Source organism: Balearica regulorum, chromosome 3 (genome assembly GCF_011004875.1).
Source record: "Balearica regulorum gibbericeps isolate bBalReg1 chromosome 3, bBalReg1.pri, whole genome shotgun sequence".
In the NCBI taxonomy this organism is placed as follows: Eukaryota; Metazoa; Chordata; class Aves; order Gruiformes; family Gruidae; genus Balearica; species Balearica regulorum.
This window is the reverse complement of record NC_046186.1, coordinates 73,053,315-73,070,186: the sequence shown is the minus strand read 5'-3', so window position 1 is coordinate 73,070,186 and position 16,872 is coordinate 73,053,315. Positions and strand designations below refer to the sequence as shown.

The 16,872-nt window shown below is 34.6% G+C and overlaps 1 protein-coding gene across 8 annotated transcripts in view; it reads left to right on the top strand.

Annotated features, from left to right (window-relative positions):
* STXBP5 (syntaxin binding protein 5) overlaps positions 1-16,872 on the top strand; it is a 112,304-nt gene that overhangs the window by 66,789 nt on the left and 28,643 nt on the right. For all 8 annotated transcript variants that reach the window (XM_075748458.1, XM_075748456.1, XM_075748454.1 and 5 more), the window contains exons 12-18: positions 1,839-1,986; positions 2,380-2,447; positions 3,493-3,533; positions 5,607-5,827; positions 7,299-7,477; positions 9,261-9,386; positions 9,868-10,019. In XM_075748458.1, the coding sequence (XP_075604573.1) occupies positions 1,839-1,986; positions 2,380-2,447; positions 3,493-3,533; positions 5,607-5,827; positions 7,299-7,477; positions 9,261-9,386; positions 9,868-10,019 (935 nt within the window). The remainder of the gene's footprint in view (positions 1-1,838; positions 1,987-2,379; positions 2,448-3,492; positions 3,534-5,606; positions 5,828-7,298; positions 7,478-9,260; positions 9,387-9,867; positions 10,020-16,872) is intronic.

Sequence of the window (16,872 nt, the reverse complement as noted above, 5' to 3'; positions counted from 1 at the left end):
TTGTCTGATACTGAGTGTTGTTGTCATTACATAAATATTTGCTGATTTGATTACCAAATGAATTGCTATCTGTATTGCTTAATGTAACTCAATACTGATGCAATAAATATTATATACATAAAATTAGAAAGGTAACATCTATTCCATGGTTCACTACTGTGGTAAGAGGTTGCTTAAAAGTAGTATCTTATGACAGTTTTCACAACTAATACTTGCTTAACACACTTTGAGTCGCTTTCCTTTGTCCATGGAGCAGTCCATATATTCTATTAGGTGGTGATTAAAAATTCTGGATCCTGCAAACTTTTTTTGTAAAGAGTTTTGAAATTATTATAGGCAGTAACAACTAACTACGAAGAGATTAGTAGCAAAGGATCCTGATGGATAAGATCTTTGTAGTGTTCCTGTTTAGAAGTCACCAATGGTCAATGAAGAAAAAAAAAATCCTTGTGAAGAACATCCTCCTAGGGCAAAACAAACCTGTAAATATGCATCATCAAATTCAATGGTGATAACTTAGATAATGAAGGCTCTATTGAATTTGGAAGGTTAAGTTTAGTCCTAATCTCTGCAGCAATTTCATTTAGATGTTCCCAATGTTACATGGCCGTATGCTGTATCCAAAACTTGTTTCTGATATATCAATGGTATTAAGCTTCCAACATTCATATGTTGACAGATTAATAAAATAAGTTTTAATGAGCTTGAAATAAAAAGGTTTGTTAACAGTACAAGGCTTTAAGTGAAATAATTTGCAGTGCCTGAAATTCAAAGTTATTTCAAAGTTATGTTAAAGCTTTTTCCATTTCATGTTAAAAAAAATCTTTAGCAGTTATTTTTTTAGAAGACTTATAATGGTCTTTGTAATGATTGGCTTGCAAAGTATTGTTTCACATCTTAAAAAAGCAACAGAATTAATAGATTTTTTGCTACAGGAGGTTTCCTTTTGCCCTGTGTTTTCATATGGATTTATAATATTTTGTTAAAATAAGCCTCTCTTCCATTCAATATTTAGAAGATTGCTTTAGCTTTCCAGGTATCCTGTATATCAATAACTTTATACAGAGCTGTTTTCATCTGTTATTGCTAATTTTTCCTTTAGATGGGTTGAGAAGCTGACCCTTTCTGCCTTTCAAAAAAAAAAAAAAAAGCAAAAATAAAAAAGCATATGCATAGTATGCATTTCTCTGAAGATAAATGTTTCTTTACACACAGATATATTTATTTCATTATTATTGGCTTTTTCCTCATTAAGACTATCACTTTGCTGATGAAGGTGGTGGTAGAGGGTATGTGTGTGTATGTATGTGTTTGCTTCTAATTGGTAACTGAGTGTTGCTATCTATAACTTTCAGGAAGTGATCTTGTAGTTGCGTGTAGGTTATGAAAAGTGCTGGACAACCTTCTCTCTGAGAACAGTATAGTAATACAAAGTGAGAAGTGGATTCTTCCTGCCTTTCTCCCTGGAAGAATATACTGAAGAGTTAGAAATAAATACACATTACTACAATTAGGACTTGGTAACTGCAGGTTTTCAACAGGCCGTTAAAATAGTAAGCTTTTAAAAATAAAACTGTCGGGAATAGCGGTGTTCTAGAAATAGTCTAGAAACAGTACAAACTTCAGGTTCTGTCTAGGGCACTACAGTATCTTGATAGTGTACTGGATGAACAGTAAAGTTGCATAGGATATTTTTTCATAATGAATTTGATGTGCATTTATTTTCATCTATAGGAAAAGAATGCAAACTTAGTCTTCAGTGGTTTTCTTGTATTCTGCATTTTTTTAAAAAAATATTTTCCCCCACATTAACAGTCTTCCCCTTTCATCCATTAAAGGTACCCTATATTTGAGAATCCCTATCCTTTGACTATACATGAATCTCCGGTTACCTGTTGTGAATATTTTGCTGATTGTCCTGTGGACCTCATACCTGCACTCTATTCAGTTGGTGCTCGACAGAAACGTCAAGGTTACAGTAAGAAGGTACAACATCTAGTACATACAGTATTTGAAAATACTGAAAATCAACAGCTCTAAACAATATGAGTGGCCATACTAAGACCAATGCTCCATTTGACTCATTACCCTGTCTTTGGCAGTGGCTAATAGCAGATGTCTAGAGAGGATATAGCATATGTCAAGCCTGGAGTCATGCTTTCCATATCACTGGAAGCTAAGGGACTTCCTGGAGCAGTGGTGGTGTTTATAGCCCTTGTTGTTTTGGGTTGTACTTTTTTTTTTCTCTGCAGTGGATATGTCTAATTACTTTTTGAAGTCACATGAAATACTGGAATCTGTAGTATCTGTGGTAATTTCAGTGGCTTAACGTTGCACTGGATGATATTTTCTTCCTCAGTGTATTTGTTAATCTTCCAGGAATGGCCTATCAGTGGAGGCAACTGGGGTTTGATCACTCAGAGCTACCCAGAAATAATTATTACAGGGTAAGTGATGCCATAGTGTAGTAATAACTTAGCTGATTAAGTAGAAGTGAGAATATTTTGTTCCTCTTGTAGAAAATAATGTTCTAAGTGTGATTTGAATGATTTAAGAAATTGTCTTGCATTCTTCTTGAGATGTTAACAAGAAAGTAAAGCAAAATGTGGAAGAGAAGGTAGGAACAAAATGATAGCAGGTGTTTTGCAGGGATTATTATTATTGTGATGTGGCATTGTTGTTATATCTGCTCGCTATCAATATATCCTGAATGAAACTTAGCTTTTATTCTTTAACTTCTGGAAGATAGCTGCGTAGAGTTTTAAAGCTAGGGAAGTCCATTAAATAGTTAGAGTTCAGTTCTCAAAGGGAAGCCAAGCTTATTTCAAAAAGGACAACCACATACTTACATCTGTTCATTTTGATCTCTTTTGAGACTGATCCTTCTAATAATATTCTAAGGAGCATAAATAAAATGTAATTTATAACCATGCAGTGCATCACTGAAAGTGAGAGCACTAAACTTTATTTTAGATCAGCCCATTAGCCCTAATGAGGATTACTGTCACTTTATACTAGACATTGCAGAGACTTTGAGACAGTCCTGAAAAAAGACTAGTCATCTGATTCTCATTTCAAGGATAAACAAATAAGTTAGGTGACTCATTTACATTGAAATGCAGTATACTTAGGCAGCTTTTACAAGTGTCATTCCAAATAAAGGGTATCTTTTAAGAAACATCACATGATAAGGTAAACCAAACTGCTTATGGGAAATGGAGGTAACTGAAATCAGTATTTGAAATGGTGAATTAGTATTAGTACAGTGGAATTTCAGGGAGTTAGCCTCCAAATGTTTTTTTAATCCCTTCTGTCTAAAGTAATTGGGGCACATATTCGTAAAATATCAGCTTCTAATAAATTGTGAAAACATATCACTAAGAATACTAATAAAAATAGAATGTTAGCTATATATTTTCTAATCGGTAGCAAAGACATCTAACACTCCGACTAACCATTTCACCTTCTTATTAATTTTTTAATATTTCATAGGCATGCTGATGGGTCAATCAAGTTTTGGGATGCCTCAGCAAGTAAGTGTTTTCAGTAGAGATTTTTTTTCCTGTGCAGTAGGAGTTTTCTAAATTTACTGATTTTTTTTCTAATGGAATGTAATTGAAGACTAGTCATTCTCATTATTTCCTGCCTCATGTAGAGTCAGTAACTCCATAGGAAACTTTGACATAAAATTAACATTATTTCTTAGTTAATTATTTCACTGTTTTTACCACCTCAGTGAAAATGCCCCAGTAATCCAAGGGCCAGCTAGAATGGAAAAGTTCTAACATTTTTTGGAAGCACCTTCAGAAGCACATTATTGACCATAGAGATGCATGACAGGCAAATACTTTCCCTTTTAGTACAATTGAACTTCAGTAAGTTATTTCTGTCTTTTTAGACAGGAGAGAGGCATGTGTTTATAAGACATCAGCTCCCCATAAATTACGGTATCTAAAAATGAGAATTGGAACCAGTAGTAGTTTGTGCTAATAAAATGATCTAGACAGTTGTGAAGAAAGGCAGAAGAACAGTAAAATAAAGACACTTTTCTCTGGAACACTGAATGTGCCTGAAAAGTCTAATACCATTTTGTGTTTCAGTTAAAGGGTCAATTGCATCTGATAGTCTATACAGCTAACAGCGAGAAATGCAGTAAGAATTCAAATTAGAATGGACTACACAGATGTTTGAATTCAGAATTACATGTTTTAATTATTCTAGTTCTGACTAACCTTACACTTGGTACTTAAAAGCTGTCTGAAACAATCTTGGAATCATTATCAGTTCTCTTTGAAAACTTGTGGAAGACTGAGAGTCCAAAATGCAAAGGGGTGTGTGGGTGTGGGAGGGAACAGATGCAATGTATATGTTTAAAAACTGGGAGGAGGAGTATCTGGAGTGTTAGAGATCTTTAATTTCAGTTTTGGGTGGGGGTGGAACCTGGGAGAGAGAGAGAGGTGGGGGGGAGGGGGGGGGAACCCAAACCTAATTGATTCTGTGTGCCTAAAAATTCTATTCTGTGTAGAACTGTCAAAAGGAGATCCTGTTAAAGACACTTAGTTTCTTTCTAAAACAGATAAATAAACCTGTTAAGGAAGAAACTGCAGGTGTCCTGTGTCTTGATTTTAAAACTTTAAATCTCTAATAACACAGTCTTACAGATGAACTAGGGAAGTGTGATTCAAGTAAAACCACTGAAATACGGAAGAGGAGAAAGGATGCTATAAATCAAGTTTTCCTAATGATATGATGAGTATTTGTAGCAGTGATTTGGGCCATTGACTGGAGAATATGCCTGTGAAGTTTTAAAGCAACACCAACACAGTTGACAGAAAATGTAAGAAAGAATTAGAATTACAATTGAGAATGACATTGCTAATTCAAGCATCCAAGACCATTTATTTGAATATAGGATCAATGATTTACACTCAGAACTTATTATCTGGAAAAAAAAAAGGAGGTCTAATGGATTGCAATGTTTCACAAAAAAATCATTGGGATAAATAAGTGGGAATATCTTTAAAACCAACATGGAGTAATTCTTTCACGATTTTAAACTGTAGCAAGGCCTCACTAGAACAGTTCTAGGAAACACACTGTCAAGAAAACTGTGGACTCGTCAGGGGCCAATGCTTTTGAATGATCAAACAGGACAAAATAAAAATTGGAGGAATTAGGGCTGTTAAGTCTGAGAATGCAGGTGAGAGGCCATGAATTTGAAATACTGTAAGGAGAAAGGAAAGGAGCTTCACTTTTGCTGCCATAGGTAGGCTTAAGTTGTGGGTGTGGCATAGTTAACTAGATGTTATAAAGAGATCCCAAAGTATAGTTAAGCCTTGAGAAGCTGTGAGGGCTTAGTTAATAGTTGAAACTTAGTACATATCTCTCAGGAAAAGTGTTGTGTTGTGGTTTTTAATACTAACTGATCCTGCATTGGGAAAATGGTGCACTGCGCAAAGTCAGCACTGATATTCAGTGCTTCTACTCTGTCCTCTTTTGTTGAATATAGTGGCTTTATGAAAAGAAGTTTCTAAGCTAGAAAAATTAAGGAGAAAAATATTTGGTTAGATCAAAGCTAATTTTTTTCTCTTTTGGTTTGTTCCTAGTAACGCTGCAAGTACTCTATAAGCTAAAAACGGCCAAAGTATTTGAAAAATCACGGAATAAAGATGACAGGCCAAACACAGATATAGTAGATGAAGATCCATATGCTATTCAGATCATCTCATGGTGTCCAGAAAGTAGAATGCTGTGCATAGCTGGAGTTTCTGCACATGTCATTATTTACAGGTTCAGCAAGCAGGAAGTCACAACAGAAGTCATTCCGGTAATTAATATAACCACTTCTTAACTTTGTAGTAGTAAGCTATAAAACAACTGTGGTAGCAATGTAGTTCTTCATTGTCTTTCATTAATGGAATGGACGAAAACAATTGCCTCAAAATGAGATGTATTTTTGTGGAGGAAAAAAATAAATTATGAAATTCAGCAAAAGATAAAATTGCACACCACAATTTTAGGTTTCATTGGCTTTTTGAAGTTTTGCAATAGTAGTTCTTTATATCTGTCAAAGTAAATTTTCGGTCAAAACTTGGCTGTATCAAAGGTAAAATTAAAACAAAAGTGAGTGAGAGGTGGAGTTGAAGAACTTTCAAAGCTTTTAGGGAGTTGATTCCATTTTTTTTTCTTGATTCCTAATAATTACCATCTGTCTTGGCAAAACTTCTGCAGTATGCAGAGCTAGAAGAGTGGAAATATGCCAGACATGCCATAAGGTCTGTTAAGGATTTTGCTGTGTCACTGTTAATCTGAGATACGATGATGAGGTTTTGAAAGTCCTTTGTTAAATCAGATACACACATGCAGCTTATCTGAATGTATGAGCTGAAAGCAAACTTGAAGCCATTTAATTATAAAATATTGTATGTTCTGAGTAAAGCATTAATTGTAATGTAGTTTTTTTTCCTCCTCCACCCCATTCTACCCCCTTCAGGTAAGTCTCAGTTTAAGGAAATGAGACTTGGGTTTTTTTTTTTTCCTTCTGATGTTTAGTTATGTACAAGTACATTCCCTTCTGAGGGAATAGTTTTTCTAAATTTTTTTGTTTGTTTGTTTGTTGGGGTTTTTTTTGGGTTTTTTGGGGTTTTTTTGCAAATCAGCACCTAGCAAACTATTCTTCAGTACTGGGAGTGCTTATAGTTCTTAGTTTTGGTCCATGAGTTAAGTTCTACTTTGCAGATGATGAGAATAAAACAGTGGAAAACTTTCTTTACATTTCACTACAATTAATACTAATATCGTTATAGACCCAGCAGAAGGAAATCTGAACTCATGATGAACCTACAGTTCTTTAAAATATATGGTCTAGTTCAGTGCAACGTTAAACATTGAAGTCCCGTGTGTACAGTGCTATAACAAAGTGGAGCTGTCTACATGCCTTTGGTGCTGCTTAGTTTTAGCATTCCTGAACTACATGAAACAAGTACATATGTAACTGAGAATTTATGTGCGCAGAATGATAAATGTGTCTTGTATCTGCTATTTAATTTCTTTCCAATATTAAGCAGCACACTTTTGAATATTGGGAAATAAGTTAGATTTTTAAGTTTTAACAACCTTCAGATATTCAGTCTGTAGTATAGTTAGTATGTATTTTTGAAGAGCATGTGTGTGTTTAGGTTGCACTGTTTATTAAACTGCTGTTATCTCTTAAAAGACAGAAAAGTCCTGGATGTCACTTTAATCACTAGTATCTTCAGTTGCACTTTTACTGATAATTCTTTTGCTTTCATTTACAGATGCTGGAAGTACGTCTGCTGTATGAAATAAATGATGTTGAATCTCCAGATGGTGAACAGGTGCCACCTTTACCAACTCCAGGCACAGGTTCCAATCCTCAATCCATTGTTCCCCAATCTCATCCATCTACTAGTAGCAGTTCATCTGATGGACTTCGTGATAATGTCCCATGTTTAAAGTAAGTATATTCTGTCATACTTTTGAGTGTCAAACTTTACAAGAATGTGATGAGAATACATGTACTTTCATAATTTTACAAAAATGTCATTGTTGGTAAAAATGTTTTATTTCTTGGAGCAATGTTTTCCAAATATCTGAAAATTGAGAAGTTGAGTTCTGTTCTAAGAAATTAATATTCAATCTTAGTTTCTTTAAACTTCATAAGCTGATTTTTTAAAAAAATCTGAAAATTCTTACCGTATGACTGCTGCCTTCTTTAGGAAACTTTGGCATAGATGTTAGTATAGTTCTAGATGCTTATTCTTTAGAGCAAACATTCTCAATAGCAACAATATAGTTACTTTGAAATCTTATTGTCCATTGAAATAAATAGGCAATTTAATGTTGTGGCTCTCCTTAACTTCAGGCCAAGTAAACTTCACCTGTTATTTTTCCAGAGCCTTAGATTTTTAGAGCCAAATCAAAAGCGATGAAAATGCTTACAAATGAATAACTGAGAGGTAACTCTTTTTAGGCTTATAAATATTTTTTCATAACTCCCTAAGGGAACTACTTCGTATTTTGGGAATAGGAAAAAGTTAAATAATATCCCATTCTCATGTATCTTCACTTCTCATGATCCCTCATAGTGCTTGCAGTGTTGGTCTTTGACCAATTTTCAGATTTTTTTTTTTTAAATTTGGAGGTTTTTTCCTTAAGGTTCTTCATGTGTGAACTTTGACTTACTTGAGAAATGAAGGTTAAAAGAAGACAATATCTTTTAATCCTCTACAAGAGTGCATTATGAGGCCTCTAATCATCACCTTTTCCTTTCAGAATGTATTTCAGAACTTTATTTTCAGATATAAAGTTAAGATATGTATGTACTTTCTTTTCTGAAGTTAAAGTCTGAACTTGGATTTTAATTCTGAGTGCATCCATCCAGAAAATAACTAATTCTGATGGGGTTATTTTCTCTGAGCATTTTCATATCTTATTAGTTATACTGAGTTGCAGAAGTGTCTTTCTAAAGAAAACTGGATGGAATAAAACAAAGTGGAAAATGCTGAAATTTTGTAAAATATTGCCAAACCAAAAAATGCATTAATGAGAATGAATGGGTAAAATAAGGGAAAATCAGGAACTGGAGGAGCTTATGTTCTATGTAACTTTCTTCACCTTGAACGGTGAAAGACCTAGTCCTTTCTGCAGGACATTGCATGCTGGTGAATGAACTTATAAAACAGAATCTTTCCAGGAGCTTCAATTCCCCCATTCCCAGATTCATTCCATACAACCAGTCTACCATTATAATAACTTACCTTGTTTTCTTTTTTCTCTACAATATCATCAGCTTTTTGTTTGTCTCAATACATTGTGCTTCAGTGTCCCTTTTCAGTACACTTCTTCCACATGCACCCAATCACCCCCTTCCATTCTCAGTTCATTTGGGAACTCTGAAAAGAATTGGTAACGCCTTCCTTTTAGACACTGAATGCCTTTATTCAAATCAATACAGTATGCTAACACTCTTATGCCTTGCTCTGAAGAGGGGAGAAATAAAATATTTTTTTATCATTGCTTAATTAGGTAATGAATCAAAACGGCCCTTAAAGAAGGGAATGACCAATTCCAATGCATTTTTTTTCTGGTTGCTTTTATGTGTTTGCGTTGATTTTTTGCAATGTTCCAGCTTTCTAAAGTCCAGTGTGGCACAGAATTTAATGAATTCTGAGCCCATAAGGAAGAAATGGAGACTGTGGAGAATAATAAAAAGATACCATATTTTGTTTACTTTGCAGAGTAAAAAATTCCCCTCTCAAGCAGTCTCCAGGCTACCAAATTGAGCTAGTTATCCAGCTAGTGTGGGTGAGTGGAGAACCTCCTCAACAGATAACCAGCTTAGCAGTCAACTCAGCGTATGGCCTGTAAGTATATTCTACACATTTTTTTCAGTATTCTGTTAAAGCGATTTAAAATTATCTATTAAAAATTAAGTTTCCATGTGTGTTCACATGAGCTACACAGGAACACAAGGGAGGCAATCGGTCTCCCGTGCATAAAAGATCATTCCTTTTGGGTCATGGCAGATCCTGATGATGTTAACATCAGAAACAAATCAGCATCACACTTCTTCACCTGACACTGTACAGCCAAGAGTAAATCTCACTTAAGACTGTCAGATAGGTTGGCAAGTACAATGACGGTGATCTGTTCTACTCAGTGGCACTGTTTTTATAACAGAACAATTAATACTGCATTCTAAAACAGTAATTTATAAATATGCATAATGTAGGGTAATTCATAAAAACTAGGAAGTCTTAAAATTCTGAACAGCAACAAATACCAATATAAAACTTTACCAACATTTGATTAGCACTATCTTTCCTTCCACTTCTCTCTTTCCAGAGTAGTTTTTGGAAATTGTAATGGTATTGCCATGGTTGATTACCTCCAGAAGACAGTGCTCTTGAATCTAGGCACTATCGAGCTGTATGGCTCCAATGATCCTTATCGCAGGGAGCCACGATCTCCCCGAAAAACTCGGCAACCATCTGGAGGTGAGTAACCCAAAACTTGTTTTAACCAACTGTGCCTTTCTTCTGAGCTTATCTGAGCTATTAGTGTATATTCTTTGAACACAAGCATACTTTCTCCATTGTGGTTTCATCCTTTCTTCTTGAGCTGTCCCTAATGTCACTGTTGCAGGTTTCTTACTTCATGTTTCTTGAAAACTGTTGCTTAGTGGAATCTACTGATGCTTGATATCATTACTTATTCTTCAGTGCAGTGTATGTTTTAAAGCAGACGGGAAAACATTATCTGTGTGAATAGATATAAGTATAAATGCAAAATGGATTTATGCAGTTTGCAAGAGTTCAACTTAACACAGGATGAAGAAGTAGAAGTATCCTGGTATTTCTGATAAACGTAGTACCCATATAACACATGCTTTAATGCTTGCAGATAGCCAGTGTATCTGCTGGGATCTTTAGGTTTCCTATCTTAAACTTTGACTAGGAATGTCCCTGATGAGTTAAAGCATGTTATGTTCTGTATGCCATTATGTTATGCTTGAGAGGAAGCTTTTGATTTAAATGAACCAAATAAACTTCCAAATACAAGCTGGTAAAATAATTTTTTTTTTTAAAAAAGGACTTTGATTTAAAAATATACTGAAGAAGAGTGTTTCTTTGCAGCTGAGGAGGAAAGTGACTTTTCAGTCAAAATTCCAAGCTTTTTATTGCCAAAAAGAAAATTTAGTATTTTTAAGGTTTTTTTTTTTTTCCTCCTTCATGTTATGTAGTGGATACTTTTAAGCTAATTTGGCAAACGGCTAAAGGCAATTATAAACTGTCGCTGCTGCCCCAAATGATTATTTTTTGATTGGAAATAAACTGTTCAAAAAACTTCTTCATGCTGTAGTGTTGGTTGCTTTATTTTGTGATCCAGAATAAAGTCCAGGTAAGTTCCTTAGGTAATATTTTATTCAAATTGAAGTGGGTGCTCCAAGATATATATTAGTAAATCATTGGTTTGAGAAAGATCCAGTTAGCACCAGTCAGCTTATTTCAACTGAGGAAGCTGGTCTAAAAATCATTAACACATAGCAGAACACAACTGGTATCCTGTCAGATGATAAAATATTTTCTTCTAATAAATAAAGCTTTATTTTTAAAATTACTTTTTAAGAGAGAAATAACTTTACTGGTTGACTATGTTAATTCATCTTGGGAATAAAGGGCTTAAATTCTACTTCAGGCATTTAGATGATAAACTGCCTTTTGAAGTGTTAAACATTACTTGCTTTGTTTTCTTGGCTTTTGTTGGTTTAATGTATTGGATCCACATAACTGAGTTACAACTGTGTCTAAGATGTTCATGAATGAAGTCTGGTTTGTTTGTGAATATAACTGTTACACAATCATATTTTTTCATCTTACATTTTAATACTAACGATCTGCATGGCAAGAGCGTTCTATAAACCTGGTTATACAAGTTATTCTGCTGGCTTTTCTGTCTCAAATGTACTGTTAGTGTCTCCGTCTTTCCTTTTCTCATTGCTTCATAAAGGTATGCTGACTGTGGCTTCTTGCATGTGCGGCCTTTCTAATTTATATTCAGAGTCTGTGAAAAAGCTTCGCACCTCTTATATAAGTAAGTCATCTCATGGCAATAAAATATTCTTGAACATCTGAATTTGATTTTTTTAATTGTTCACTCCCATAAATATTCGTTTAGTTCATTTTAAGTAATTGTTTTACTCTTAGAAACCAATTTTTAATCCATCGTGTGTCTATTGTGTTTCTTTCATGGAGTCTTCAAAAGAAACTTGAAGGAAAAAAAGCAGTCCTAATAGTCTGTGTATTTTGTGTTTTTTAAATATCAAAATCAAATGGAGATCCTGTGTCAGAAGTTACTGCTGTCTACAGACCCAAGATCTTACACATCAAACTTAGTGTTTTGAGATATGAGGCTAGAAGCTTCCCTTGCTTGATCCCCTTTCTGGCAGAAAAAGCTTCAGAACTCTAGTGTTAGATTATTAGTAATTTTAACAATGTAAAAGACTGATTTGTCTATTACAAACAAAAATTTACTTCTGCAGAGATGTTCTTTTTAGAGATGAAAAGTGGAGGTGTCTTGTGTAATGCACAGCCCTGTGGGGTTTGCAAGCAGTCTTGAAGTTAAGGTCCCTTTGCAAGGGAGATGGCCCATCAGAACCATGATTTACCTGAGGGCTTCTCTGACTTATTCCATCATTCACAACATCCAAGAATTTGGAGAACATAAAGCTGATTTCTAAAAGCATAACATTGTTCCTTTCCCTAGGATGCCAGTTTTCTCCAGCCCTTGGGCAGAGGTAGGTAATCTCACCCAATTTTTTAATGAAGGAGAGTAGAATAAAAATAAGGGAAGAATGACCTGGAGTTAATAAAAAAAGAGACTGTGGTCCAATTCTGTTAGTTCTGCTATGTTTTCTTTCTCCCAACAAGAAAAAAGCAGTACATTTCAGAGAGGAAAGGCTTAATAGCCAAATACTGCTTTCTGTATAGTCTTCCATTCTCTGCTGCCAAGGGAGAAAGGGAGCTGGGCATAAAAGAAATGCCTCCACCTTAAGATGATACAGAACTGAAAATCAAGATCTGCCACTGATTTATTATTGTGAAGGGAAGCAAAAGATGGGCAAAAGTCCCAAAACTGGTTTTTGAAGCCAACAATTGTGAAGCTGAACTTACTGGACTATTTAATTTAGGAATAAGTTAAAACAGGTTTTGTATGAAAGAGTTACTTTTTTAACCACGTAGTTAATTCTCTTTCCCTCCATTGTCCTCCCCATATCTTGATTAGCTGGAGCTACAGTCTTTTTAAGAACTGAAAATAATTTCTCTGGGGTTACCATTAATATTTCTCATTATTTGTAGTTCTTTCAATGTATGCGTTGCCCAAACTTCAATAGATTAAATAATAAAGCATTATTGCTGTGTAACTTTCCACAAATAAGTCTGCTACATTGAAGAACTATCCTTTGGTGCATTATAGGATTGGAGCTATAAGTTAGACAGAACACTTGGATTTTGCATTCTCCCTTCCTTGAACATTAATATCTGTGTTTAGTGTCTTCAAAGATGCAAGGAACTTATGTTTTCTTTGTATTATTTATATTTATTTTTCTACGAATAAGACATTTTCAACGACTACACAGCTCTAATAACCTTCAAGGAATATATAGTACGTTACTTCTAAATCTTTCTAGAAAATGCTTATCAAATTAATGTGGTTGTTTTGGAGAAACTGAGTATATGCCCTTTCTCTGAGACAGCCACAATATATTTAAAAAAAAAAAAATCATACTGGCCTATGCATGCATTCAGACAAGTTCTTAATTAGTTCAGGTTCAGACAGCATGCAACAGAGCAGCATATTGTTATTGTACATTGTATTCCAATATTGGCGGAACCACAAATTAAATTATTTCAATAGAGAGGGGAGTAGGAAAACATTCACTCTTAATTCAACCACTTCCATAGCTTTTGCCCAAAAAACACAGCAAGAATTGGTCCTTCCTCATTTAAGAACCCTGCTATTCTGCATGTTCCAGTCTAAAATGTCTATTTAATAGAACATCAGTATCTGCTTACGTATTTAGAATGTAGTAAATGGCATGTCCGGAGTCTACCAATTGAAAATTTAAAAATACTTTTTTAAAAATGCGAGATTTTTCCCTTCACTTATGTTGCAAGAATATGATGTATGTTTCTGTCATTTTTTCTACTCAGAAAAGAAATTCAGATTCCCGTCTTAAAGCAGCATCTATTTAGAGACAAGGCTCTCTACACTAGCTAGACTGTAAATTGTCATTTCAGGCTAGCTCAACAGATACAAGCTCCCAGTTGGGATCGTGTTTTGGAATTTATCAGTGATTCATACCAGGTATATTACTCACATGTTTTGGGTGGCAATTTATAGTTTGTGAAGCATGCAGTATGTGTTTTGTGAAGGCCTTCTAGACACTGTTGTCAGGTGCTTGTCAAGGATAAAAATAAGGTCAACCTTTGCCTTCAGGTCATAATAGTGGGGAGAAACAAAAACAACTTGGGCCTTGTGCCAAAAGACAGATGTGTAATTAAAAGCTTTATAGTGTGATGAAAACTCTATACAAAGTGGAGGCTTACATTGTTTAGAGACCTTTGCTTCATATACTGTTTGCTAAATATGACAGGAGCCATTAAGAAGGCAGGCAATATTGGTACCAAATTATAAAACAATTTGTAATTTTATGACCAAACACCAAAACTTGACAGCTGTTATTTTTCCTTGCTTAGTTACATAATTAAGTTCACATAGGACACCAGTTTTAAAACCTTGTAATTCACATCAACAGTAAGTTGCAAAAGAGTTATGTGACATCTCAAGTAGTACAATGTAATACAACTTTGTATAAGTTTGTACTACTTAGTTCTATCAGACACTTTAGGATTTTGACAAAATAGAAGCAGTTCTTGCATGCATGTAACTTTTCTATTTTTATAATACATGAAAAAGCCTTTTTTGAATGTAATCTACAAAGGTTTCAGAAGTGGAGTTGAGTCAAACCTGAAGAAAATATGTGCCTGGGGTTGCTTGTTCTAGTGGTTTTCCCTGTCCCCTTTCTCCTTAAACTGGATCTGGACATGAACTCTATTCAAATTTTTAACTTAAATGTCAACTAAACTAGACCAACATCAGCTGTGACCAAGCCAAATCCAGAACTGATTCAGAAGGTTTGATTGGGGGGTTTGGGGTGTGTTTTATTCCATTTTTCAGGTTCATTTTTTGTTCTAACTTTTGTGTTTTCATATCAAGCTAAAACTTAGGTGTAATTTTTAATTAGGCTGGTTTCCAGTCAATTTGTAGTTTCTTTAGAGATATATCTGCCTAAAGCTTATGTGAGAAACTAATAAATATCTTCTGAAACTTACTTTATGCATCAGTTCATTTCAGCAGTAATTCTAGGGAGTCTTTATTGCACCATGGTAATTATTATTGATTTATATATCTTTAACAACATTATTTGATTGTTTTCGTTCATTTTTGGGTTTTTCAAATTTCTTGCTGCTAGAGTTCAGAGAGACAAGCTAAAAGTTTATTAGAAGGTCACTTTTCCATATCTTTTATGTTCTAGTCAGGTTGTAATCTTTGCAGTTCTGAAATGGAAAATCTTGGGTCAACTTGCTTTTGTAATCCATAGTAATTTGCACGTATGCTGTAAGCCTGAAACTAGAGAACTTTTCCAGGAGAGCTGTCTTACTGCCACTGTGCGCACTGCTTCTATCAGGGTACCTGGGATTGTAAGAGGAACAGCAATAACAATTGTTATACTAGTTTCTTCTCAGTGATCACGGACAGACTCTCATAGTTCACAAACTTAACTGAGATCATTCTTGTTATTCTCTGCTTAGTTTAATTACTAGTACAGTCATAGATAAAGTTAATTTTTATCTATTCCTGTTCCTTCTTTCTCTTAAATAGCATCAGTGATGGCTTACATTTCCAAGGCTCATGTGTCATAATGATTGTCATAATGTCCACTTACTCTTTAATTTTATGGATTGGGTAAGATTTATCCCACTAGCGTATAGGTTTATGATAGAGTATTTTGGTGGTTTTCTGTTGGATCAATTGATATGAGTTACTCATTAAGATGTATATTAATCAAATCGTAGCCTCAAGACTTCTTACAAAAAAATCAAGCATGCAGGTGCGTGATTTCATTCTTGCCTAAAGACTATTCCTGTCAATGCAGGATTTCACTTCACAGGAAAACTAGTGTGAGAAGTTAAACTCTTCCTATGAAGATAATTTCCTCTTGTCCCATAAATTCTTTAGGTTCCTGAACTGCATGTTTGGATTTGTGCAGTTGAAGCAGCATGATCTAGAAACATAACTATTTCTAAAAGCACAGTAAAGGTTTGTCTTCCCAACACTGCTGCTATCTAAAACTTGTGTTGCTTGTTGGGAGAGGAGCACCTGGATTTTTGAAAAATCTTTTTACACAAGCCTGTCTAGTACAAAACATTTAGACTCCCATGCATTTTTAAAACTCTGGTGCTTTCAGTGGTTAAATCACGCTTTGTTAGAGAATATGTATCATGATTATCCCATAGTGCTCGTTGATTTACTGATAAAGAAATAAATTGGTGTTTTTTTTCCTCCTGTGTAGTGGAAAGGTATAGCTTCCATCTGAGACTTTACTATACATTTTACAATTGAAATCAATTCCAGGACTGTTAAGTGTAGGCTTTAACCAAGCCTTAAGGTTATTTGGCAATTTCACATCAATCCTAGTCATTGAGGTTTGAGGTTCAAGCTCTTAGTAATCTTGGAGCATGAGGTACATGCTCTTAATAATCTTAGTAAAGACTGTTTTGCATAAATGAAACTGCGTGTGAATGCAACATACTTTTAATGTGTTCCACATTGATATGATATTTCAGGAGACCCTTTCTTCCTTTAAATGATAAACTTCTGGTTTAGTATTTGGAAATTCTAAAGCTTTGATAAAGAGTAGTACTGTTCCCATATTTCTTATTGTTGTCTGTTAACAGATATGTACCGATGTGCTAGTGAACATGTAGGGTACAGCTGTATAAACAGGCTTTGCATGTGTAAGCTCTTGTTGCCTTAACCATTACACCTCAAGCTTTTTGACTGCTTGAAATATTTGTGTGCATGAAAAAACCTTTCATTTTAACAAATATTTCTTAACTACTCTTAGGTACTACATGCTTGCTTGCATTAGTATCACATCATGACATTTCTGAAGGAAAACTTTATTATGTAAACCTAAAGATGCATTACTAGCCTTAAAATACAATAAAATTAAACTTTTCTTAATCGTGGGCTGTCTTGACAGCAATTTCTTGTCAAAAAGAA